At 31.0% G+C, this 20,429-nt stretch overlaps 1 protein-coding gene across 15 annotated transcripts in view; it reads left to right on the forward strand.

Annotated features, from left to right (window-relative positions):
- Positions 1 to 20,190, forward strand: part of LOC139501099 (uncharacterized) — a 47,202-nt gene extending 27,012 nt beyond the window's left edge. For 8 of the 15 annotated variants that reach the window (XM_071290081.1, XM_071290083.1, XM_071290073.1 and 5 more), the window contains exons 10-14: positions 107 to 558; positions 927 to 950; positions 9,655 to 9,848; positions 12,406 to 12,495; positions 15,396 to 15,700. In XM_071290081.1, the coding sequence (XP_071146182.1) occupies positions 107 to 558; positions 927 to 950; positions 9,655 to 9,848; positions 12,406 to 12,495; positions 15,396 to 15,562 (927 nt within the window). In that variant the 3' untranslated portion in view covers positions 15,563 to 15,700. Of the gene's footprint in view, positions 1 to 106; positions 559 to 926; positions 951 to 9,654; positions 9,849 to 12,405; positions 12,496 to 15,395 lie in introns of all 15 variants that reach the window. The other 7 variants (XM_071290084.1, XM_071290088.1, XM_071290087.1 and 4 more) reach the window with 4 other exon arrangements.
- The last annotated feature ends 239 nt before the right edge of the window (positions 20,191 to 20,429 follow it).

Consider the following 20,429-nt stretch of genomic DNA (forward strand, 5'->3'; position numbering starts at 1 on the left):
TTACCTGAAATAGTAGTTTAACACATCAATACAGAAAGAAACATGTTTTACAGGTTTAGTGTATATCAGTAAAAATAAATTATTGTTATTATCTATAATTATTCAGGCCCAGATGACCAATCCAGCAACCAGACCACTTCCTGATTTACCGGGAAAACGAATCTCCTCAGGTGGAATTTCCTCAGATCCACCTGTCAATAGATCACATGACCATCATAGATTACGTAGAGACAGTTTTATACAGTCAATAGAAAATAGGTCTTCCCAACAACCTAGAAGTCCTGAATCAGAACAGAGCACAACATCATCTAGGAATTCCCAACGACAACCATCAAGGCAACAGTCAGCAGATCCATTAAACCGACCTCGACTTCCTACACCTAGTGAAACTCCACCACATTCAGTGCATAGTGTTGAACAATGGGTACTTAATTCTGCCCGAGAGACACAAAATTATCAAAGTGAAAGGCGAAGACTTCCATCAAATCGTTCCGATGAAATGATCCCATCACCATCACCACCTGGGAGTTATCATAGTGAAGATGAACTTCCATACAGGTAAATTAGATAACATTCTTGACAATTAGATATCTTTCAGGGTTCACTTAAATTTTTGTTTAAAAAGAAAAATCATTCTTGAATGTCATGTGATTTTCATTTCCAAATTCTATGTGTGTCTCTTTTTCATATTATTTGTCAATTATTTGACCTTGTTAAAAAAAATTGTCAATAAAATGTAATTTGTTCATGTCTGCATTTTTTCGCTCTTTTAAAAAAAAGGAGATTTTTTTATGTTTATTTTGGTAGAAATATTGTTGTACAAGCTTTTGGTTTTGTTGAAGCACAAGCTATTATTTTATATAGAATATTGAAAAAGTTGATTTCATTTACTCTAATATTTATTATTGAAAACGATTATTTTAAAGCGTAATAAGAAATGATCTAGTCAGGTAAATATTCCAGTATAAGCAGTATTTCTTAAGAGTATAGGACATAAATCAGCTAGTAAGAAGGGATACAGTTCATGCCTGAAATTCATCCAATTAGTAAATCAGATTCGGAATTGTTTAATTTTTATTATATTACAGGGGTATTTCTTATAGATATATTACTGCTTGAGAGAGTTGCTGTTTATTCTGAAATTTATTAGATGTTTAAAGTATAGCATAAATTGTGATTTCTTAGTTTTTACAAGTATTTAAACTTGCGTTTTGAATTGAAATTGCATGATTTGTATACAGCATTTCCAGAAACCCCAATTTTTGTAGATTTTTCAACAATTACAATAATAAATGCATCCCCCAAAAAATTCAGAATTTACAGTGTCTGTATCTCTATTGCAAAACATAATTTTAACAAGTCACGAATTATACATTAATACAAAAATACAGTCTCAAATAGTAGAAAATTAAAGGGATAACACATATTAATATTCAGGGCCAAATGAAACTAGAAACTGTATCTCTTTTCTGTGCATGAATGAAATATCAAGTATTTTTTGTTATTATGCTACTGCTAACACATGTCATATAGTTTTACCCTTTTATGTCCTTTCGTCAATACATGTATTAACTTTTATACTACTTTTGAAAAAAAATTGTGAAAGGTGAAAAAGTATGAAATGAGCACATTTTCGTTTTATTTATAAATTTACAGTTTGAAAATTATGCCCTCTTGATGTGTTTGGTTGTTTGGATTGTTGTCTCATAACGTATATCTCATCTATTTTTTTTATTCATCTTCTAAATTCATAACATAAACATGTATTTATGAAATAATTTGTAAATTTTAGGTCCAAATAAAACCCTTAAATGTATCTGACAGCCCTTACATATACACATCTATTTTGCTGTATGTCATGGAAATTGTGTCAATCATACTGACACTTGTAGTTATTAACAGGTTTTATCATATTTCTATATCTTATACTATATAAATATGTATACTTTGTCTGATCTTTCAAATCTATTTTAAGTACTAACATTTCAATTTACATACATGTAGAATCTCAAATGATGATCAACCAAGTCTTCAAATAATTAGCCTAGCAAGATTTTATTTAGTTATTGTTCGATAATTCTTTTGAAAATAAGTTAAATTGTTGTTGCTATATTAAGTAAGGGAAGTAATTGGTGACTATTTATCTGTTATCATAACACCACCAAAAGTGACTTGGGAATTTTGTTTTGTTTAACAAAATACAGCATTCCATAGCTGCCTTAAAAAGGGAAAAAAGCTTTGCATTTAGTTTCAGCTGTTCAAGGTTAGCAAGGGTTTCACATATCCTCATTTTTATACGACCGCAAATAAATTTTGAAGTTGTATATATTGGTATGACGTTGGCGTCGTCGTCGTTGTTGTCGTCGTCGTCCGAAGACACATTGGTTTTCCCACTATAACTTTAGTTTAAGTAAATAGAAATCTACGAAATTTAAACACAAGGTTTATGTTCACAAAAGGAAGGTTGGGATTGATTTTGAGAGATTTGGTCCCAACAGTTTAGGAATTAGAGTCCAAAAAGGCCTAAATAAGCATTTTTCTTGGTTTTCGCACTATAACTTTAGTTTAAGTGAATAGAAATCTATGAAATTTTGACACAAGGTTTATGAACACAAAAGGAAGGTTGGGATTGATTTTGGGAGTTTTGGTCCTAACAGTTTAGGAATTAGGGGCTAAAAAGGGGCCCAAATAAGCATTTTTCTTGTTTTTCACACCATAACTTTAGTATAAGAAAATAGAAATCTATGAAATTTAAACACAATGTTTTTAACCATAAAAGGAAGGTTAGGATTGATATTGGGTGTTTTGGTCCCAACAGTTTAGGAATAATGGGCCCAAAGGGTCCAAAATTAAACTTTGTTTGATTTCAACAAAAATTGAATAATTGGGGTTCTTTGATATGCCGAATCTAACTATGAATGTAGATTCTTAATTTTTAGTCCCGTTTTCAAATTGGTTTACATTAAGGTCCAAAGGGTCCAAAATTAAACTTAGTTTGATTTTAACAATAATTGAATTCTTGTGGTTCTTTGATATGCTGAATCTAAACATGTACTTAGATTTTTGATTATGGGCCCAGTTTTCAAGTTGGTCCAGAATTAAACTTTGTTTGATTTCAACAAAAATTGAATTCTTGGGGTTCTTTGATATGCTGAATCTAAACATGAACTTAGATTTTTGATTATGGGACCAGTTTTCAAGTTGGTCCAAATCGGGGTCCAAAATTAAACTTTGTTTGTTTTCAACAAAAATTGAATCCTTGGGGGTTCTTTGATATGCTGAATCTAAACATTTATCTAGATTTTTGATTATAAGCCCAGTTTTCAAGTTGGTCCAAATCGGGGTCCAAAATTAAACTTTGTTTGAATTCAACAAAAATTGAATATATGGGGTTCTTTGATATATGTTGAATCTAACCATGTATTTAGATTTTTGGGATACGATTGCTTTCAAGCAATCTGTAGACTTATACTAGTGGCTCAGGACAATGCCCTCACGTCAACCGTTTTATTTTAAACATTAAGGACCATCTCAGATTCTTATGATTGTCTTGGTTTAAAAGGTAAAAACAAACAAAGGGATTGAACTCAAACAACTTTCCTATAATGCTCTTTTCATAATCTTCATGTTTGATATTTCCCTTGACTTATATGCGTGTTTTTAACAGCATGGAAAATCAGAATTAAGCAGTATTTATATTTAGTGTTTTTATGAATTTAGAAACACGTCAGACATGTCAGAGGGAATTCCCCAGTTGTGGTAAAAATACGAAAGTTCTCTGAAATCCGATAAATCTATTTCTGTCATATAAGAACTGAAGTGGAGATTTACTTATGTGTCACCATTATTAATCTGATATTTGATATTGTACTTCCATAAAGAACCGTCTAGGTTTAATATACGTTCTTACTACAGGGTTTGTTTTGGTAATTATGCGCATGCATATAGTTTTCTTGACTCCAAGGGGTATTAGATTAAATGGTTGCTCTGGATTCCCCACTCAATTGATTTAATTTATAACTCATGGGATCCTTTCTATGTATGTTATTGAGGGTTATTGTTGCATAATTTTAAATCATATGCATCATTTATATTAAAATAAATGTAGTCCACATTGTAAAGATTTAACTGCAACACCCTTTCAGGCGAAATGGAGTCTTCCATATTATCATTTCGAGTTGTCTCCCTTACGGAAGTCAATTCCGTGAATTCTGAATCAAAACAACACGTTGAGATAAAATAAACTCTTTCTGTCGATAAACATCGTATTATATTTAAAAAGATCGCAATTTAAACTGAGGAATGTGTACGGAAAGGAGTCATGATCACTGACCCAATGGAAATTAAATATTTAAAGAGTTAGGAATGGGGTTCCTCATAGAATTAACGTAGGAAAATAGGTAATAAGATACGAAGTGAAATACTTCTCTCACTCTTAGTCTCAGTGACTGCTGTGGAAAGTAAACTTGGAATTGATAGTACAAAAATAAAACACAATAGGCTTAAGTACATTGTTCATACACTTTTAACCGGGATTGGCTATTTTGTAACTATTCAGATTATGTAAATTACATTTTACATGTGCAGTTGAATTAGTTTTGAAAATAATATCATCAAGCTAGATGTATACATGTGTCAATGAAAACAATGGCAATCGTATCCCTCAGAGCAATCTGCTCTTTGATATTTGGGCCTGGTTATCAAAGTGGTCCACATTGAGGTCTAAAGGGTCCAAAATTGAACTTTATTTGATTTCATCAAAAATTGAATTCTTAGGGTTCTTTGATATGCTGAATCTAACCATGTATTTAGATTTTTGATATTGGACCATAACAGGTAATGCCCAATTTAAAATTTTTAAGTTTTTAAGTGTAAGTTCTAAGACCACATTTATTCTGTGTCAGAATCCTATGTTGTGTCAACTATTTAATCACAATCCAAATTCAGAGCTGTATCAAGCTTGAATGTTGTGTCCATACTTTCCCCAACTTTTCAGGGTTCAAACTCTGCGGTCGTATAAAGCTGCGCCCTGCAGAGCATCTGGTTTATACATATATATATATATTTAGACGGAAATGATAAAATTATATGATAACACTGCATTTATTATTATTATTTTTCACTGTTTTATTGACCACATGTTTCTTTTCAACTAATAATCATTGGTGTCCTCGCAGAGAACTTTCTGAATATTGAAGAGTTCTGTTGGGAAGGGAGATAATTTTTTGTTACAATTTTTTGCTATAATATTCTAATGTATATTGGTTATACAATTAATTTCAAAATTTGTTTCTATCTCATCTGCTTTGTCAAAATGAATTTTGTTTGTTTTGGTCATACATAGATTAAATAAAATGTACTAATAAGTCTTTCAAATATTGTAATTGTTGATTGATTGGTCAAACATTTCATGGTATTCAGGATGCTATATTGTAATGTAGGCCTACAACAGACCAGCATAACAGAAATTATCAGAGTATCTTTTGTTTCCTACCTCATTTTTATGCAGTTAAGCTGCATTATGCGAGCACCCTAGATTTGTGTTCTACCCAATAAATCCTGAAATACTTGCCATTGTTATTATCTAGCTTGTTACTATGTTATATATAACTAATTGAACACTTTTTGAATACTTTTTATTCTGGATTACAAAAAAAATGACCAGAAAAACCTTAAATGATCGTCGATTTATCCAAAAGTTTTAAAGTTACACATAGGAAGTAGTGCTTATTAAAAATCCTTGTGTAGTTCATTATGACTTGTGCTTTTAGCTAAGATGTCAAAGAACAATTGTATGAAATATTTAATCGCTGAAAATCTCTGAAGACAAGCAGTTTAGATTTCCCAAATGACAAAACTCGTAGGAATATTGTTTGTCATCAATACGTAGTACAACTACGTCAGTAGTTTTATATAATTCAACTGTTCATGCTGTTGGCGGCAATTTCAAATTAGAAAAAGAAATTTTCGTAGCTTTTCAATTTGGAGGCAGGTGTACAAATTAGCGGTGGTCCGAGACCTTCCACTTTTGCAAGCGGAATTTCGACTAGGATAGTTGGTTTCTAGCTACGCCCGATGTAGTCGCCTTACATTTGAAAGAAAATAAGAAATTACTTTGCAAACCTTTTCACCATGTTCACCAAAGTCTCCAATTAAACGAGCTAAAAACTTATTTTTATTATTATTATTCATGACGGCGATGTTCATTTTGTTCAACCGCTAGCTTTATACAGAAAATCGCCGACAAATATTGTATAAATTCGAGTAAAATCGTATCTGATTGACAAAAACAACATTGTAAACACATAACAATGGCGGCCGTGAAGACAAAATTTTACTAAATCGGATCCGATTCCGGAAGCGGATAAGGGTAATTCCGGGTTTGACGATCATTTACAAAATAAATCCAAGCAGGTGAAAAAATACATCTATGCATGGTAAATGAATATAAACACTAGTATTGTAAACCAAAAGATATATGTAAAAGAAAGAAAAAGCAGAAAAAATATTTTATTCAGAAACTAAAAATTACTTTTTGATAAATTTTAATTTAAAAATCCAATACAACGTGACAGCTGGGAACAGTATATCTAACAATATACATGTTCATGGTCACAGTCTAAATTTTCTTTATAAATGATAAATGATGATAATGCATGTGAGATGCTTTTAAAGTGTAAACATATTACTGCAATTTCGAGGGGTTATTTGTTTTTTCTCAATTTTGAAGGGTCAATTAAAGTAGCTGAAAGTTTCATTCTTTATTTTCACAAATAATGCAACTATATTATATATACCTTAATGTAAGTAAATCATATGATATATAGGTGGCATTCTTTGGGCCACTCTACCCCCTCCTGTTTGATAACTTGGAAACGGTCGAGCTCCCCACCCCTAAACCATATGAGGGGCAGATCCAGGATTTTAGGTTAGGAGGGGCGCAAACTTAAATTTTTGCCGAGCAGAGCGAGGCTAAAAAAAAATTGAGGTAATATTATGGGAATTTTCTTTATTAAGCTGAGAACAACCCATGCTTTGCAAATTTAAGGAGGTGCAAGCCCGCAACCCTCCCCCGTCTGAATCCGCCCCTGCATATATTCAAGTATAGGACAATATAATAAATAAAAAATGAAATATAGGGGAGTCCCTGGAGTTACCCCACCCCTTCCTGTTTGAGAACTTGGAAACGGTCGAGATCCACACCCCTTAACCATATATATTCATGTTTGTGACAATATGAAAAATCAAATGAAATATAGGAAGAGTCGCTAGGGGTCACCCCACCCCTCCTGTTTTAGAATTTAAAAATGGTTGAGATCCCCATCCCTAAACCATATATATTCATGTATGGGACAATATAACAAATCAGATGAAAGATAGGGGAGTCCCTGAGGTCACTGTTCACCCTCCTGTTTGAGAACTTGGAAATGGTCAAGATCCTTACCCCTAAACCATATATACTCGTGTATGGGACAATATAACAAATCAAATGAAATATAAGGGAAGTCCCTGTGGTCATCCCAACCCTCCTGTTTGAGAACTTGGAAACGGTCGAGATCCCCACACCAAAACAATATGTATTCATGTATGGATCAATATAACTAATTAAATGAAATATAGGGGGAGTCCCTTGGGTCACCCTACCCTTCCTGTTTGAGAACTTGGAAACCAATGAGATCCCCCACCCTAAACCATATATATTCATGTATGGGACAATATAACAAATAAAATGAAATGTAGGGGAAGTCCCTAGGGTCACCTTACCCCCAGTGGCGGATCCAGAAATTTTCATAAGTGGGGCCCACTGACTGACCTAAGAGGGGCCCGCTCCAGTGATTCCCTATATAAGCAACCAAATTTTTTCTCAAAAAGGGGGGGCTGGGCCCCCTGCCCCCTAAATCCTCTGCCTACCCCTACCTGTTTGAGAACTTGAAAACCGTTGAGATCCCCACCCCTAAATTATATATATTCATATGTATGGGACAAAATAACAAATCATTTACATTTACTATGGGCAAGTCAGTCAGACCTCATCTTTGATCCCTGTTGTAGTGAACATTTGTCTGATTCGTGTCTCATAACTTTTGTACTATAGAACACAAACTCAGTTTTCTTTCCAGGGAAACCAGTCCATTCATACTATAACATATTCATACTACGTCAAATTGAACTTCTAGCAGTCAAATAAAACCAAGGTTAACTACCAAGTAGAACAACTGCAATCATTGGGAACTTGTGACAATATGAAAAATCAAATGAAATATAGGAAGAGTCGCTAGGGGTCACCCCACCCCTCCTGTTTTAGAATTTAAAAATGGTTGAGATCCCCATCCCTAAACCATATATATTCATGTATGGGACAATATAACAAATCAGATGAAAGATAGGGGAGTCCCTGAGGTCACTGTTCACCCTCCTGTTTGAGAACTTGGAAATGGTCAAGATCCTTACCCCTAAACCATATATACTCGTGTATGGGACAATATAACAAATCAAATGAAATATAAGGGAAGTCCCTGTGGTCATCCCAACCCTCCTGTTTGAGAACTTGGAAACGGTCGAGATCCCCACACCAAAACAATATGTATTCATGTATGGATCAATATAACTAATTAAATGAAATATAGGGGGAGTCCCTTGGGTCACCCTACCCTTCCTGTTTGAGAACTTGGAAACCAATGAGATCCCCCACCCTAAACCATATATATTCATGTATGGGACAATATAACAAATAAAATGAAATGTAGGGGAAGTCCCTAGGGTCACCTTACCCCCAGTGGCGGATCCAGAAATTTTCATAAGTGGGGCCCACTGACTGACCTAAGAGGGGCCCGCTCCAGTGATTCCCTATATAAGCAACCAAATTTTTTCTCAAAAAGGGGGGGCTGGGCCCCCTGCCCCCTAAATCCTCTGCCTACCCCTACCTGTTTGAGAACTTGAAAACCGTTGAGATCCCCACCCCTAAATTATATATATTCATATGTATGGGACAAAATAACAAATCATTTACATTTACTATGGGCAAGTCAGTCAGACCTCATCTTTGATCCCTGTTGTAGTGAACATTTGTCTGATTCGTGTCTCATAACTTTTGTACTATAGAACACAAACTCAGTTTTCTTTCCAGGGAAACCAGTCCATTCATACTATAACATATTCATACTACGTCAAATTGAACTTCTAGCAGTCAAATAAAACCAAGGTTAACTACCAAGTAGAACAACTGCAATCATTGGGAACTTGTACCACTGCAGACTCACCATAAAAAATATACATTGATATATGCATTGCTTTTGAAACCTTGATAACATATAAATTATTTGCCTTAATAAATAAATCATTAGATAAACATGAATGTACTATATATGAATGTTTAATGTTGAGGCAACATTGCCACAGTTTTCATAATTACGGTTGCCTTGGTTTTTGGTTAACTGCCTTCAGCGCTTACAGCGCTTTGATTATCAATTTTTACATGATTGTGTTATTAATATTAAAAATTATATTTACCTATATATTTTCCTTCTGAAGGTCACTGTTTACTCCAAACACCTTGGCTTCCTTGTACAAAAAAAGTTGACTGCATCAATATTAAAAATAGTGCTGAAAGTGGTGTAAAGGACCAACAATCAATCAATATACCTTTATTTACAGAGCACCACCACCTCCCTCAAATCCCAGAGTAAATAGCCAACAAAATGGTAACCATTATGCAGTTAGTAATCCTCTTGGTTTCAATATAGCTGCTGCAATAGATCCTACTTACAAACGACAACCCAGAAATGGATCACATGATGAAACGAACATGAAAATGCCGGCTTTGTCATCATCGATGCCTTTACCAGAAGGTAAGCTGTGCAGACTAGTCCAAGATTTTTTTGTTTGAATGTATTTGATATCTTTCATATTTTTCAAACATATATATGAAAGATAGTTTATTTTGTGGTCTAAAATGTTTGGAACACTGCAATTCATTAAATGTTATCAGTTATATTTCTATTACCCACAATTCAATGCATGTTGTCTGTATTAATTCCAAATAACATACAAAAACTTACAAATTATGATTTGTGTTTTGAAATGTGGTGTGATTAACTTTTAATTTATATGTTGTGATGGTAGAGGTTAATTGAAGTTTTCTTAAACAATTTATTTAATTTGCAAATTAAATCTGTGATACAAGCAACAAAAGCAGTGCATACATTCCAGGACACTCTTGAAAATTTCAAATATTAAAATTTTTTTTAAGAAAAGCTTTTATATTGTTTTGTGTGGTGTCATATTATATAAATCAAAAAATTAAGCATTCTCGAAAATTCTAATTACTTCAAACAATAAGAATAAGTATTCATGAAAAAATTAACCAAGATATAATGCCTCTTCAAGAGTATCCCAATGATGCATTAATGATATACAGGGATAGGGTACTAACAATAATGAGGGCTATTCCATTTAAACGAATGGGGAGGGTAGGAAGCGAAATTTTATTTGTGGAGGTCATTTTAATTTGTATGTTCATTTGATATATGCAAATTTACTCGAACAATGTTTGTTACGTGGCAATTTTTAAAGCCCCTTCATACCCCATATATTCATTTTAATGGAATAGCCAGGAATGCATCACAAGATTTACACATGGTACATCATACATCATACATTTGTCATCAATTTCACCCATATCATCATTGTCATCATTGTCTTTATTGTCACCAGATATAATCATTGTCACCAGATATAATCATTGTCACCAGATATAACCATTGTCACCAGATATAATCATTGTCATCATTGTCATAAATGTCATCAATTTAATTATTATCAATCTTGCAATCAACTCCTAGTTATGCCTGAGTTTGTTGTTTATATCACCTCATTCTGATCTGATCTATGTGTCATGATTATTTGTGTAGTAGTGTTGCTGTCCAATTGAAACTTATCCCACATCTCTTATTCTTCATAATTTTCTTCCACATTAAATGCTCTAAAACATCCACACAAATTGTTCAGTAAAATTAACACACTCACACAGGAACATACAATACATACATGTTTATTGTGGTTTTCATCTATCCATTATTTGCATGGTATAAAGCTGTGTCTTTGTAAGTATATTATGTTGCATTATTATTTGTTAATTGATGTTTCATGTTTATATGTTAGCTAAGTTTTGAAAAAAGCTTTTTTCATGGTCAGTTTTACAATAGTTTATAATGTATGTCTTGTTTACTAAATTCTATTTTTAACGTTCATATGAAGTAGATTGTTTTTAATAGGGCATTATTATGCCTTCCTGTTGGATTTTAAGAGGGGTGTGAAATTCTTGATCCGTCTGTCTGTCCGTTTGTCTGTCTGTCTATCTGTTAGTCAGTCAATTTTCTACTACTTTGTAAACTAATTATTTCAAAATATTAATAAACATTTATTTCTTACTAAAATTGAGCAAGAGAAACATCATGTTATTCATGTATATATACAAACATTTAAAATTTCTATTTCAATAAATATTATGGTTTTTCCGCTTCAAATGTGTTTTTGATTTGTTTGTATGTTATTTCTTACATGTTTAATGTTTAACAATGAGTAAACAATGCATGTTTTATTAGATTTTTAATACAAATTACGCTTTGTTGTAGTAGAGTAATTTTCTAATCAGGCAAATTAACATCAGAAATGCTGATGATGTAAAATACATGAAATTATTATAGAATAAATAAAGATTTTGTTTGAAAGCACTATTTCTTTTTTACCTCTGTTCAATTGTTTGGACAGATTTTGATCAATTAAATTTGACTGTAGTTTTACTAGTAAAATTAATAATGATATGTCCTAAATAATTGTTTATATTCTTGTTTTCATGGGTTTTTAGTGAACTGAATTTAAGTGTTCAATGTAGTCCAAATTTTTTGTATGCTTAAAAGCAGTATTTGTCCAAATAAAATACATGTTCCTAAAATATCCACTAAAATTGGTATACATGAAACAAATGAATTCAAAGTATTTGAACGCCTTCATAAGGACCATTTTTGATTCTGGAACAAATTTTAAAAAGTGGTGACTGTTGATTAGTTTATTTTCGAGCGTACCAATTTTTGTGGATTGATGAAAACCTGTATGCTAATGGATACAAACTCTACAAAAATCCTAAAGAAAATTCTCTGTTCATTGAACATTTATATTTATAGGTTTCCATATACCAACAAAATTAAATATAATTGAATTCACAGTAGTTTATCAAAAAATATGAAAATTACACAGTGGTATCAAACAAAATCATACTAACTTGAAAAAATCAAACAATCATTCATTCATTCATTCATTCATCATTTCACATTATTTCATTATTTTCATATAACACACATATTTTACAAAGCACATTCTCTTGAGTTCATTTCTGTGTTGCACTAGAATTCGACCTGGAATGGGACCCCAGTTTACGTGGAAGTCTTCGCAGACCAAAAGGAAGTTGGAACCCTTTAGCTGCCAACAACTATCATGGTAGTATTAGTATTACTAACTTTCTGAAACTTTTAATATTTATATAAACATATATACACAACATATATACATCTATTAATAAAAAAACTTTATGAAATACATTCTAGATTGACCTTTAAATACTTATATGAGGATTAGAATGAAAAATATGTCTTCAATTAACCTATCATATTTGATATGGAACCAGTTTTAAAGCCATACAAATACAATCTTCAGTTTTTTTCTCTGGTTCAATTTAGAAGGAAAATATTTTAAAAGATAAATAAAATAAATCTTATTTTATCATTCAATCATTCTTAAATTAAAGAAATGAAAAAATCACATTTACAAGCTTAAACCACATGCTGCCTGCCTTAAATCTAAAAACCTAAAAATGAAATTGGTGTGGCTTTCAGATGATAAAAAAGAAGAACTTTAGAATTGATAAGATTCAACAATTTATCCTTATTAATCTAGAATGTAAATCTAATCATATACACTATGTAAGCAATTATTTTGATTTAACTTCTCATTAACTATTAGTATAACAAGGAAAATATAGGAAATATTCATTGAAAATTGAATATTTGAAGATACATGTACTAATATTGATTTATTTAAGTATGTTGTGTCTGATTAAAACATTAAATTGCAAGAAATTATCTTTTTCGAAGATAAGTATTCCTGCATTATCAGTTCGGAGAATATGAATTAGTCCTAGAAAGTTTGTAAATCACATGTACCTATATATAATCATTAAAAGGAGATCCAAGGGGGGTCAGTTGAATTTGCCCAGAACCATCTTGAAGGAATTTTGATTTAAAACTTAAATACCTCATCTGAATGAGCTTCTACTGTTGTATTTATTGAAATTACTTTTTGTTAAGTTAAAACAATTCTTAAATTTAGATAAATTAAGAATTACTCGGTACCAGTATTCTTACATACTAAGTCTGGCCCTTTGTTAGGACACATATGTTATGATTTTGATAATTTTGTCCTTCAGATTTCTTTTTGTTGTTTTTGGTTATTTGTTGTGAAACAAGTGTGCATGATCTTGAAACAAGAATGCTGCTTAAACTTACTACAAGCTTGCTTGAATTATAATTTAAATTATCTTGATGTTGTTGCTGTATATTTGTGTTTTGTCAGCTGACATTCTTAGTTATAACACATATTTTTTTAAGTGCTTTGAGTTACAATATATGTTTATTTATATTTTAACCAATCAAAATGCTTATTTACTTAAATTAACATGGTTGTCTCTTTTCCTATTGTGTGTCTTATATTATTTAAAAAAAAAAAAATATGAAAAGAAAAACATTATAAAAGGTGTGGTTGTAATACATCAAAAAAAATAAATCAAAAGAAACTTAGAGCCCTATAAATTTTCAAAGAGAAATATGTACTGGTAAAGTCATGTTGGTGCCATCTAGTCCTGATGATAATTGTATCCTTGAAGAACAACAAATTTGATTTGATGTAAAATAATAGAATCCCACTCAGAACTAGGGGCTTGGTGGCGGAGTAGTCTAATACCATGTTCACACTATGCCTTTTTAAACCGGGTTCGACCCGAATTAGTTAATCCCGGTTAAATTAAGGTAGTGTGAACGCCTTTAACCTGGGTTTAAAATTACCCCTAATTTGTGGTGGAGTTAATGTGGAGCAAACACGGGTTAACTACCTCACTTCTAAATGTGAACGCATAGTGAAGTTAATCTGTGGTTGTTGCTATAGTGACATATATGACATTTGCTTAAATATGTCTTTCATGTGGCGTAACTATTACGTGACGTCATATATCGAATGACGTCATATTTTGACAGCCATCCAGTTAAAATATTTTTATAAGTGTCAAGAATTATATAAACCATATTCTCTAATTCTATGGAAATATATCCTTTTCCGAACCCATTGTATAAAAAAATTTAACCAACGTGTGGTTGTCAGTGATCTGAGAAGATGATTGGCTGAGTCAAAGGGTCATAACCTTTCTCAGCTCCCTGAAGTGATCAAAATGTTCATGGCAAGTTGAAGGCACTCGAAGGGGATTTTGGTTTAAAAAAAGAAGAAAATTTATATCTTTTAATCATTAGAGAAACAGATTATTACACAGTTATGCGTGGATTATCGGATCTATCCAATATTGATCGTTAAATTATAAATTTTAAAGTCCTCGCCGAGGCTCGGACTTTAAAATTGATAATTTAACTATCTCCATTGGATAAATCCGATAATCCACTTGTATCAATGTAATGATCTATATTTAAATGAGCGGCAGCAATCCCTGTGATTAGATAATGTATCTGTTAGAAACAAATGTAAATAAGAACTGTTGACGGATACAGTGTACAATTTTGGCGCTAACATTTCTATTTTGTTGAGAAGGGAAATCCCAAACCTGGATAATTTTTTATCAAGTGTGAACTGGGGTAATTAATTCGGGTTAATTAATCCAGGTTCGACCCGGTGCTAATTTTTTTATAGTGTGAACACGGCATAAGTAGCTCATTTACTGTCAACGCTGAGGTTGTGAATGTAAACCGTACACTAGGTAGGTGTGTTCAATCTTCATTGACTAGGTTAGATTTTATGAAGTTGTTAATTCTCTGTAGCCACTGAGGTTTCCTCCACCAATAAAACGATAAAGACTACTTCAACATAGCTTATATTACTGAAAGTTGCATTTAACACCAAAATCAATCAAACTAAACTCAACTAATGAAAGGAAGGACTTTTAAACAGCATCTGCATGGAACATTCCATAACATGTTACATCACTTTTCTTGGTGAATAAGTTTTTATGGCTACAAGTGAAGCAATTTCTATGATGTCTAACAAATAGATGTAAAATGGTATAGTCAAAAGATAGATTCAAGTTAATGTTATTTAACAGAAAGTTTTTTCTGTAATTGCAGACCGTATGGGAGGAGCAAATGACAGTTTTTCTGAAGAGGGACCAGTTATAAGTCAATTCCAACCAGTTCAAGGTCAGAGAAGGTCAGCATCAGACAAACAGAAGACAAGGAAATCTTCAATTGGAAATTCAAAGAAGGACAAACAAGGAAACTGCAAACAACAGTAGAAATTGTAATCAAATGATAATTTATTTATATTGGATTCATTGTTATTCATTGGACATCAATTTTCTATGATATCATGGGTTAGCATGAACCCCAAATGAAGGTGTTGAACAAAATACAAATTTTCCAATTCGTTGCATGTAGAATTAATTTGTCATTGAAATTTGTTACTGATGAATATAAATGAATCTTCAGTATTTTACATAAAGGTTGTAAAAATTATGGCTAAGCTGTGATCGTGCTTGCAATATATGCTCTCTCAAAATGAGAGCATGCTCAAAAAGTATTGTCATTATGTATACATAGCATATGCCACATTTTTTCAAAGGAAATTAACATTTTTATGTATTCTTTCAAATTTGACATTTTGATTGCCAATAAAAGAAGTAAACTTGCTTCACTCTGTCAAAAAATAAGAGCAGCATCTGTAGCTGTGATAACTTGAATATTTCTTAATTTTGTTCTGTACAATTGTGTTCAAATACTGTAAAATAACATAATTTTTCACTATGACTATTACTCCATGTAATGAATTTCAGGGTAATCTCATTTTCAGGAGTGATTCCATATTTTATTTTTTCAATTTTTGTATAATTACTATATTATTTTTAGAAGTAGTGTCTGTGATATTTAATACATGTATAGAATTTCTAAATAAAATTTTCTCTATTGTTTTGAGATATGAAATGTATTGATTAAACTAAATTACTTATACAGAAAAAGTTGATTTCAAAATGGTTGAACCATTTGACTATTCAATCAAAACAAATATTTATTTAATTTAATTACTGGTTAGATATTATATTTTTTCATATTGGTAAATAACTAAAACACACTATCATTATAGGGCTAAATATATGTTATTTGTTGATGGTTAAAGAAAGATTTAGTGATCCTTTATTGGGACATCAATTATATTATTATATTTTGTTGTCAAGTTAAGTTATTTATTAAAAATTTAGTATAATTTAGATATATATGTATCTTTAAAATTCCTTAATTCGTAAATGTTACATTTGACAGGCCCTTAGAACAATGTTATGATTTTAAAAAAGTTCAGTTTGGACAAAATAAAAAAGGAATTTTGAAATCACAAGTCATTCAATGTTCAAATACTCTGTATAAATTACCTGAGCAGTTACTATTGTACTGTAGTAGTTCTTCTGTAACTCAATGCACATTGGTGATGAATACCATTATGTTATGTCATGCAGCTACTTTAATATTTTTTGGGAATTTATGAGTAATTTTAAAATCCAAAGTTGATCAAATTGGGGTTAAGGAAGGATGAAACAATTAAAAAATTACAATTTGGTAGCTTTCTAAAGGCCAGAAGTTGATTCCACAAAAAACCTATGACTAAGATTGATTGTTAGTAGAATGAATTGTTCATGACTAACAAGCAATCTCAGTCGTAAGTTTTTCTCTCTGAAATTGACTCCTGGCCTTTTTAAATATAAAAAAACCCACACATTAAGGGGTCAATTATTTATTAGATATTAAATACATATTGAATATATCTTATTGACCACAATATTATAGTTGAATTCCAGTGTTTACTGTTAGGCAAATGGGTTGTAAAATATCAAGAAAAATAGTGTAGGGGTCTCTTGTTGGATTGATGATGTTGAAAGGTTGCTGTCTCATTGACTTATATATATCGTTATCCTCTGTAATATATATATGATGCTTTTACACTTTTTTTTTTTTATCTTTGATTGAAAGTTTCTGAGTTTTATAAGAATATTATTTTTTTCAGAATTTTTTACACATAAAATAATTAACAAAAAACCTCATGAATTACAACTGGTTTGTGCTGTATAGTTGTAAAATCCTGGGAATTGTATATTTTCTCTCCTAAAATGTGTGCTTATGAAGGTTGTTATTTTGTAAAGCTTAAAGTTATCAGTGCCACTTTTGCATTTAAATTGTTTTGTAATAATAAATGATTTGTTATGTTTATAAGATTATTGACACAAGATATATACATGAATATGATTTTATTTTTTGATAGTGAAAATAGACAATGTTATAAATGTATAATAAAATTTATACGAATAATTTGGATAAGATAATGTTTGAAGGACCTGCTGCATTTATTTTTTAGAAAAACCATAACAAAATAGAATATACTGGTACATATGTATGATAATTCATTTTAAAGGTGCATAAGACAACTGCAGCATACTTTGGTATCCATCCTTATTGCTCTACTTACATGTACTGCTAGAAGGTGTTGGCTCACTTATTTAATTAAGGTGTATAAACCAAATTTTCTCATATACCTTATCCAAATATGACACTTGTAGTGATAATAAGATTGCTGCTTCTGTTTCAGTATGTGATATGTTCACACAAATGTGCTAGTGTTCCTAGAGTTAAACCAATGAAACTCTAAACTTACATATATACAACTGTATTATCCTTGTTGTACATACAAAGTAGGCATATATGGTGCATTGTGTTAGGAGTTAGAATGTGACATGTTTAAATTTGTTTACTTTATATAACATCAATTGAGTTTTAACAGCAGTAGAGAAATAATATATATACATATATTAATGTCATAGGTTTGAAATATGTTATATATCGTAATAGGACTTTATGGTTGTGGTTCAAAATAAATAATTAATTCTTATATTTAGGAGGTCAACAACAAGCAAAACTAGAGTATATAATGTAACTTTTAGTTGGTTTGCTCATGACAATATCACAAGAAGTAACTTTTTATTGACAGAGGATGAGTTTTATTGTTGTTCTTCATCTGTATAAATGTATATAAGATAGGCTAAAGAGCTTCCAAGGTTAAAAGGAATTGAATGCTCAAAACAGCTTATTAGTTTATTACCACTACAGCATAAAAAAGTATTATACATGTATGTCAGTATGAAACTAAGATAATTATTGGAAGTATCCTTACAAGACTAGTATATTTTCTGTATGCTGCATCAGTTTGAAAGCCGACAAAAATTTTAAATACCAAAAATAAGGACAGAAATTTGACATTTGAATTGCAAGAATCAACTTATTAACTTGTCCCAAGCCAGTTTTTGAATTATTTTAAAAAGAAAAAATAGATTTTTATTAGATAACTCTAATAGTATTTCTACCTATAGAATAATATGTTTTTAAACAGTTTGACCCTATAGAATATTAAATTTCATTGCAATGAATTCCAGATATTAATTTTGACATTCCATACTCTCTTTTTTTTAAAGGAATATTTTTGTTGAAATCTTATTTTTCTTACATTAAAATGTATCATTTATCATGTTTGTGTAAAAAACAATATTGTTAGTAGTTTATACTACATAGGTTGCATTAGTTAAAACTACTTATTTTATCATCATCATACTATTATTTTGTTATTCATCTGTGTAGTTAATATAATTTTGTTATCTATATACTTTAAATCACAGACTTTGATTGTTAAAAAAAAAATTAACTTCCAAATATTGTTCAGTGGAAAATTTTCACTAACTTATAAAGGTCTTTCCCTTTAATTCTAGATAAAGATAAAAATCCTTATAAATGAAAGATATAAGAAAGACTACAGATGTGAACATGAAAATGTGAAATTAAATTCTCACAAACAGAATTGATACCTAGGGGGGGGGGGGGGGGGGGGCTCCAGTCATGCTTCAGTTATTCCCTATATAATCAACCAAATTTTTCCACAATCCGCCTATGAAAATGTTAACCTCTGTAAGTGTCCAGTAAAATTGATTTATATAAAAAAAGGGCTAGGGGGTTGGGTTCCAAATGTAAACTAAGAATGAGTTTGTCAGTCTATCAAAATGTTTGAAAAAAAAGATAAAGGCTTTACGTTTATGACTTAATAGATTTAACATCTTTTATGCAATGAAATTTTTGCCTGGTACCAACATTAGTTTTTTTTGTCATGCTTCCATTCTATGAATATAGATACATTAATGTGTACCATATATAATATGAAAATTGGCTGAGCTAACCATGTAGATAATGCCTGTCACATACTATGCAACTTCTACTGAAGTTAATTGATGTTTTGATTTAAAGCACGTAAAATGGGCAGCCTTTGGTGTATATTTTAAATGAAAACCTTTGCTTTCAATTTGTGATGACTGATTATGTACATGTGAAACCTGAATATAAATTAATTCTCTAAAGATTTCAATTGGATATGTTACATCAAAACCATAGCTTTTGTAAAAAATCTAAAGAGCATTCATTATTTTTGTTTAGAATGTTCCTAATGAAGGTAAATCCAGAAAAAAAACCCATTTTAGAAGCAGGACATTTTTAAGTGTTATTTGCATTTGCTTAGGGTGGAGTTTATATATACAAACATTAGGAAAATAGATGTTTTTGACCAATTATATTTTGGTATTTTCATTTATAGATTATGTAGACGATACAAAAATAACAGTAGATTTATGTGTTCCTATCAAGATATTAAAATCATTCTTGTTTGTTATATTTTTCCTTTGTTGACGACTTATTGTATATTTGCATATGAATATTATTCAAATTTTGTACATTTCCTTATATAATAATATAATTTTTCTTGTACATTACCTTGTATATTTGAATTTTACTATATATGTTTTGTTGACTATGCTGAATTAAGATATAAAAATTCTTTACCTGATTCATGTGTTCTTATTTGCTTAATGTGGTTTTTGTCTCACCCTGATGGAATCAAAAAGCAAGACATAGGTATGCTGTTTCCTGTGGTGGCATCTTCAAGGAAGTATTAGTTTGTGATTAGGTCTAGTTTATGGTGAACCACTGTTTGTAGGTCAATGATATTTGGTATGCAATTGTATTAGCATTGGCATATCATATTACCCCGGAGATTATTTGGCCCTGTCCCTCTTAGTTAAGGTC

Source organism: Mytilus edulis, chromosome 13 (genome assembly GCF_963676685.1).
Source record: "Mytilus edulis chromosome 13, xbMytEdul2.2, whole genome shotgun sequence".
NCBI lineage: Eukaryota > Metazoa > Mollusca > Bivalvia > Mytilida > Mytilidae > Mytilus > Mytilus edulis.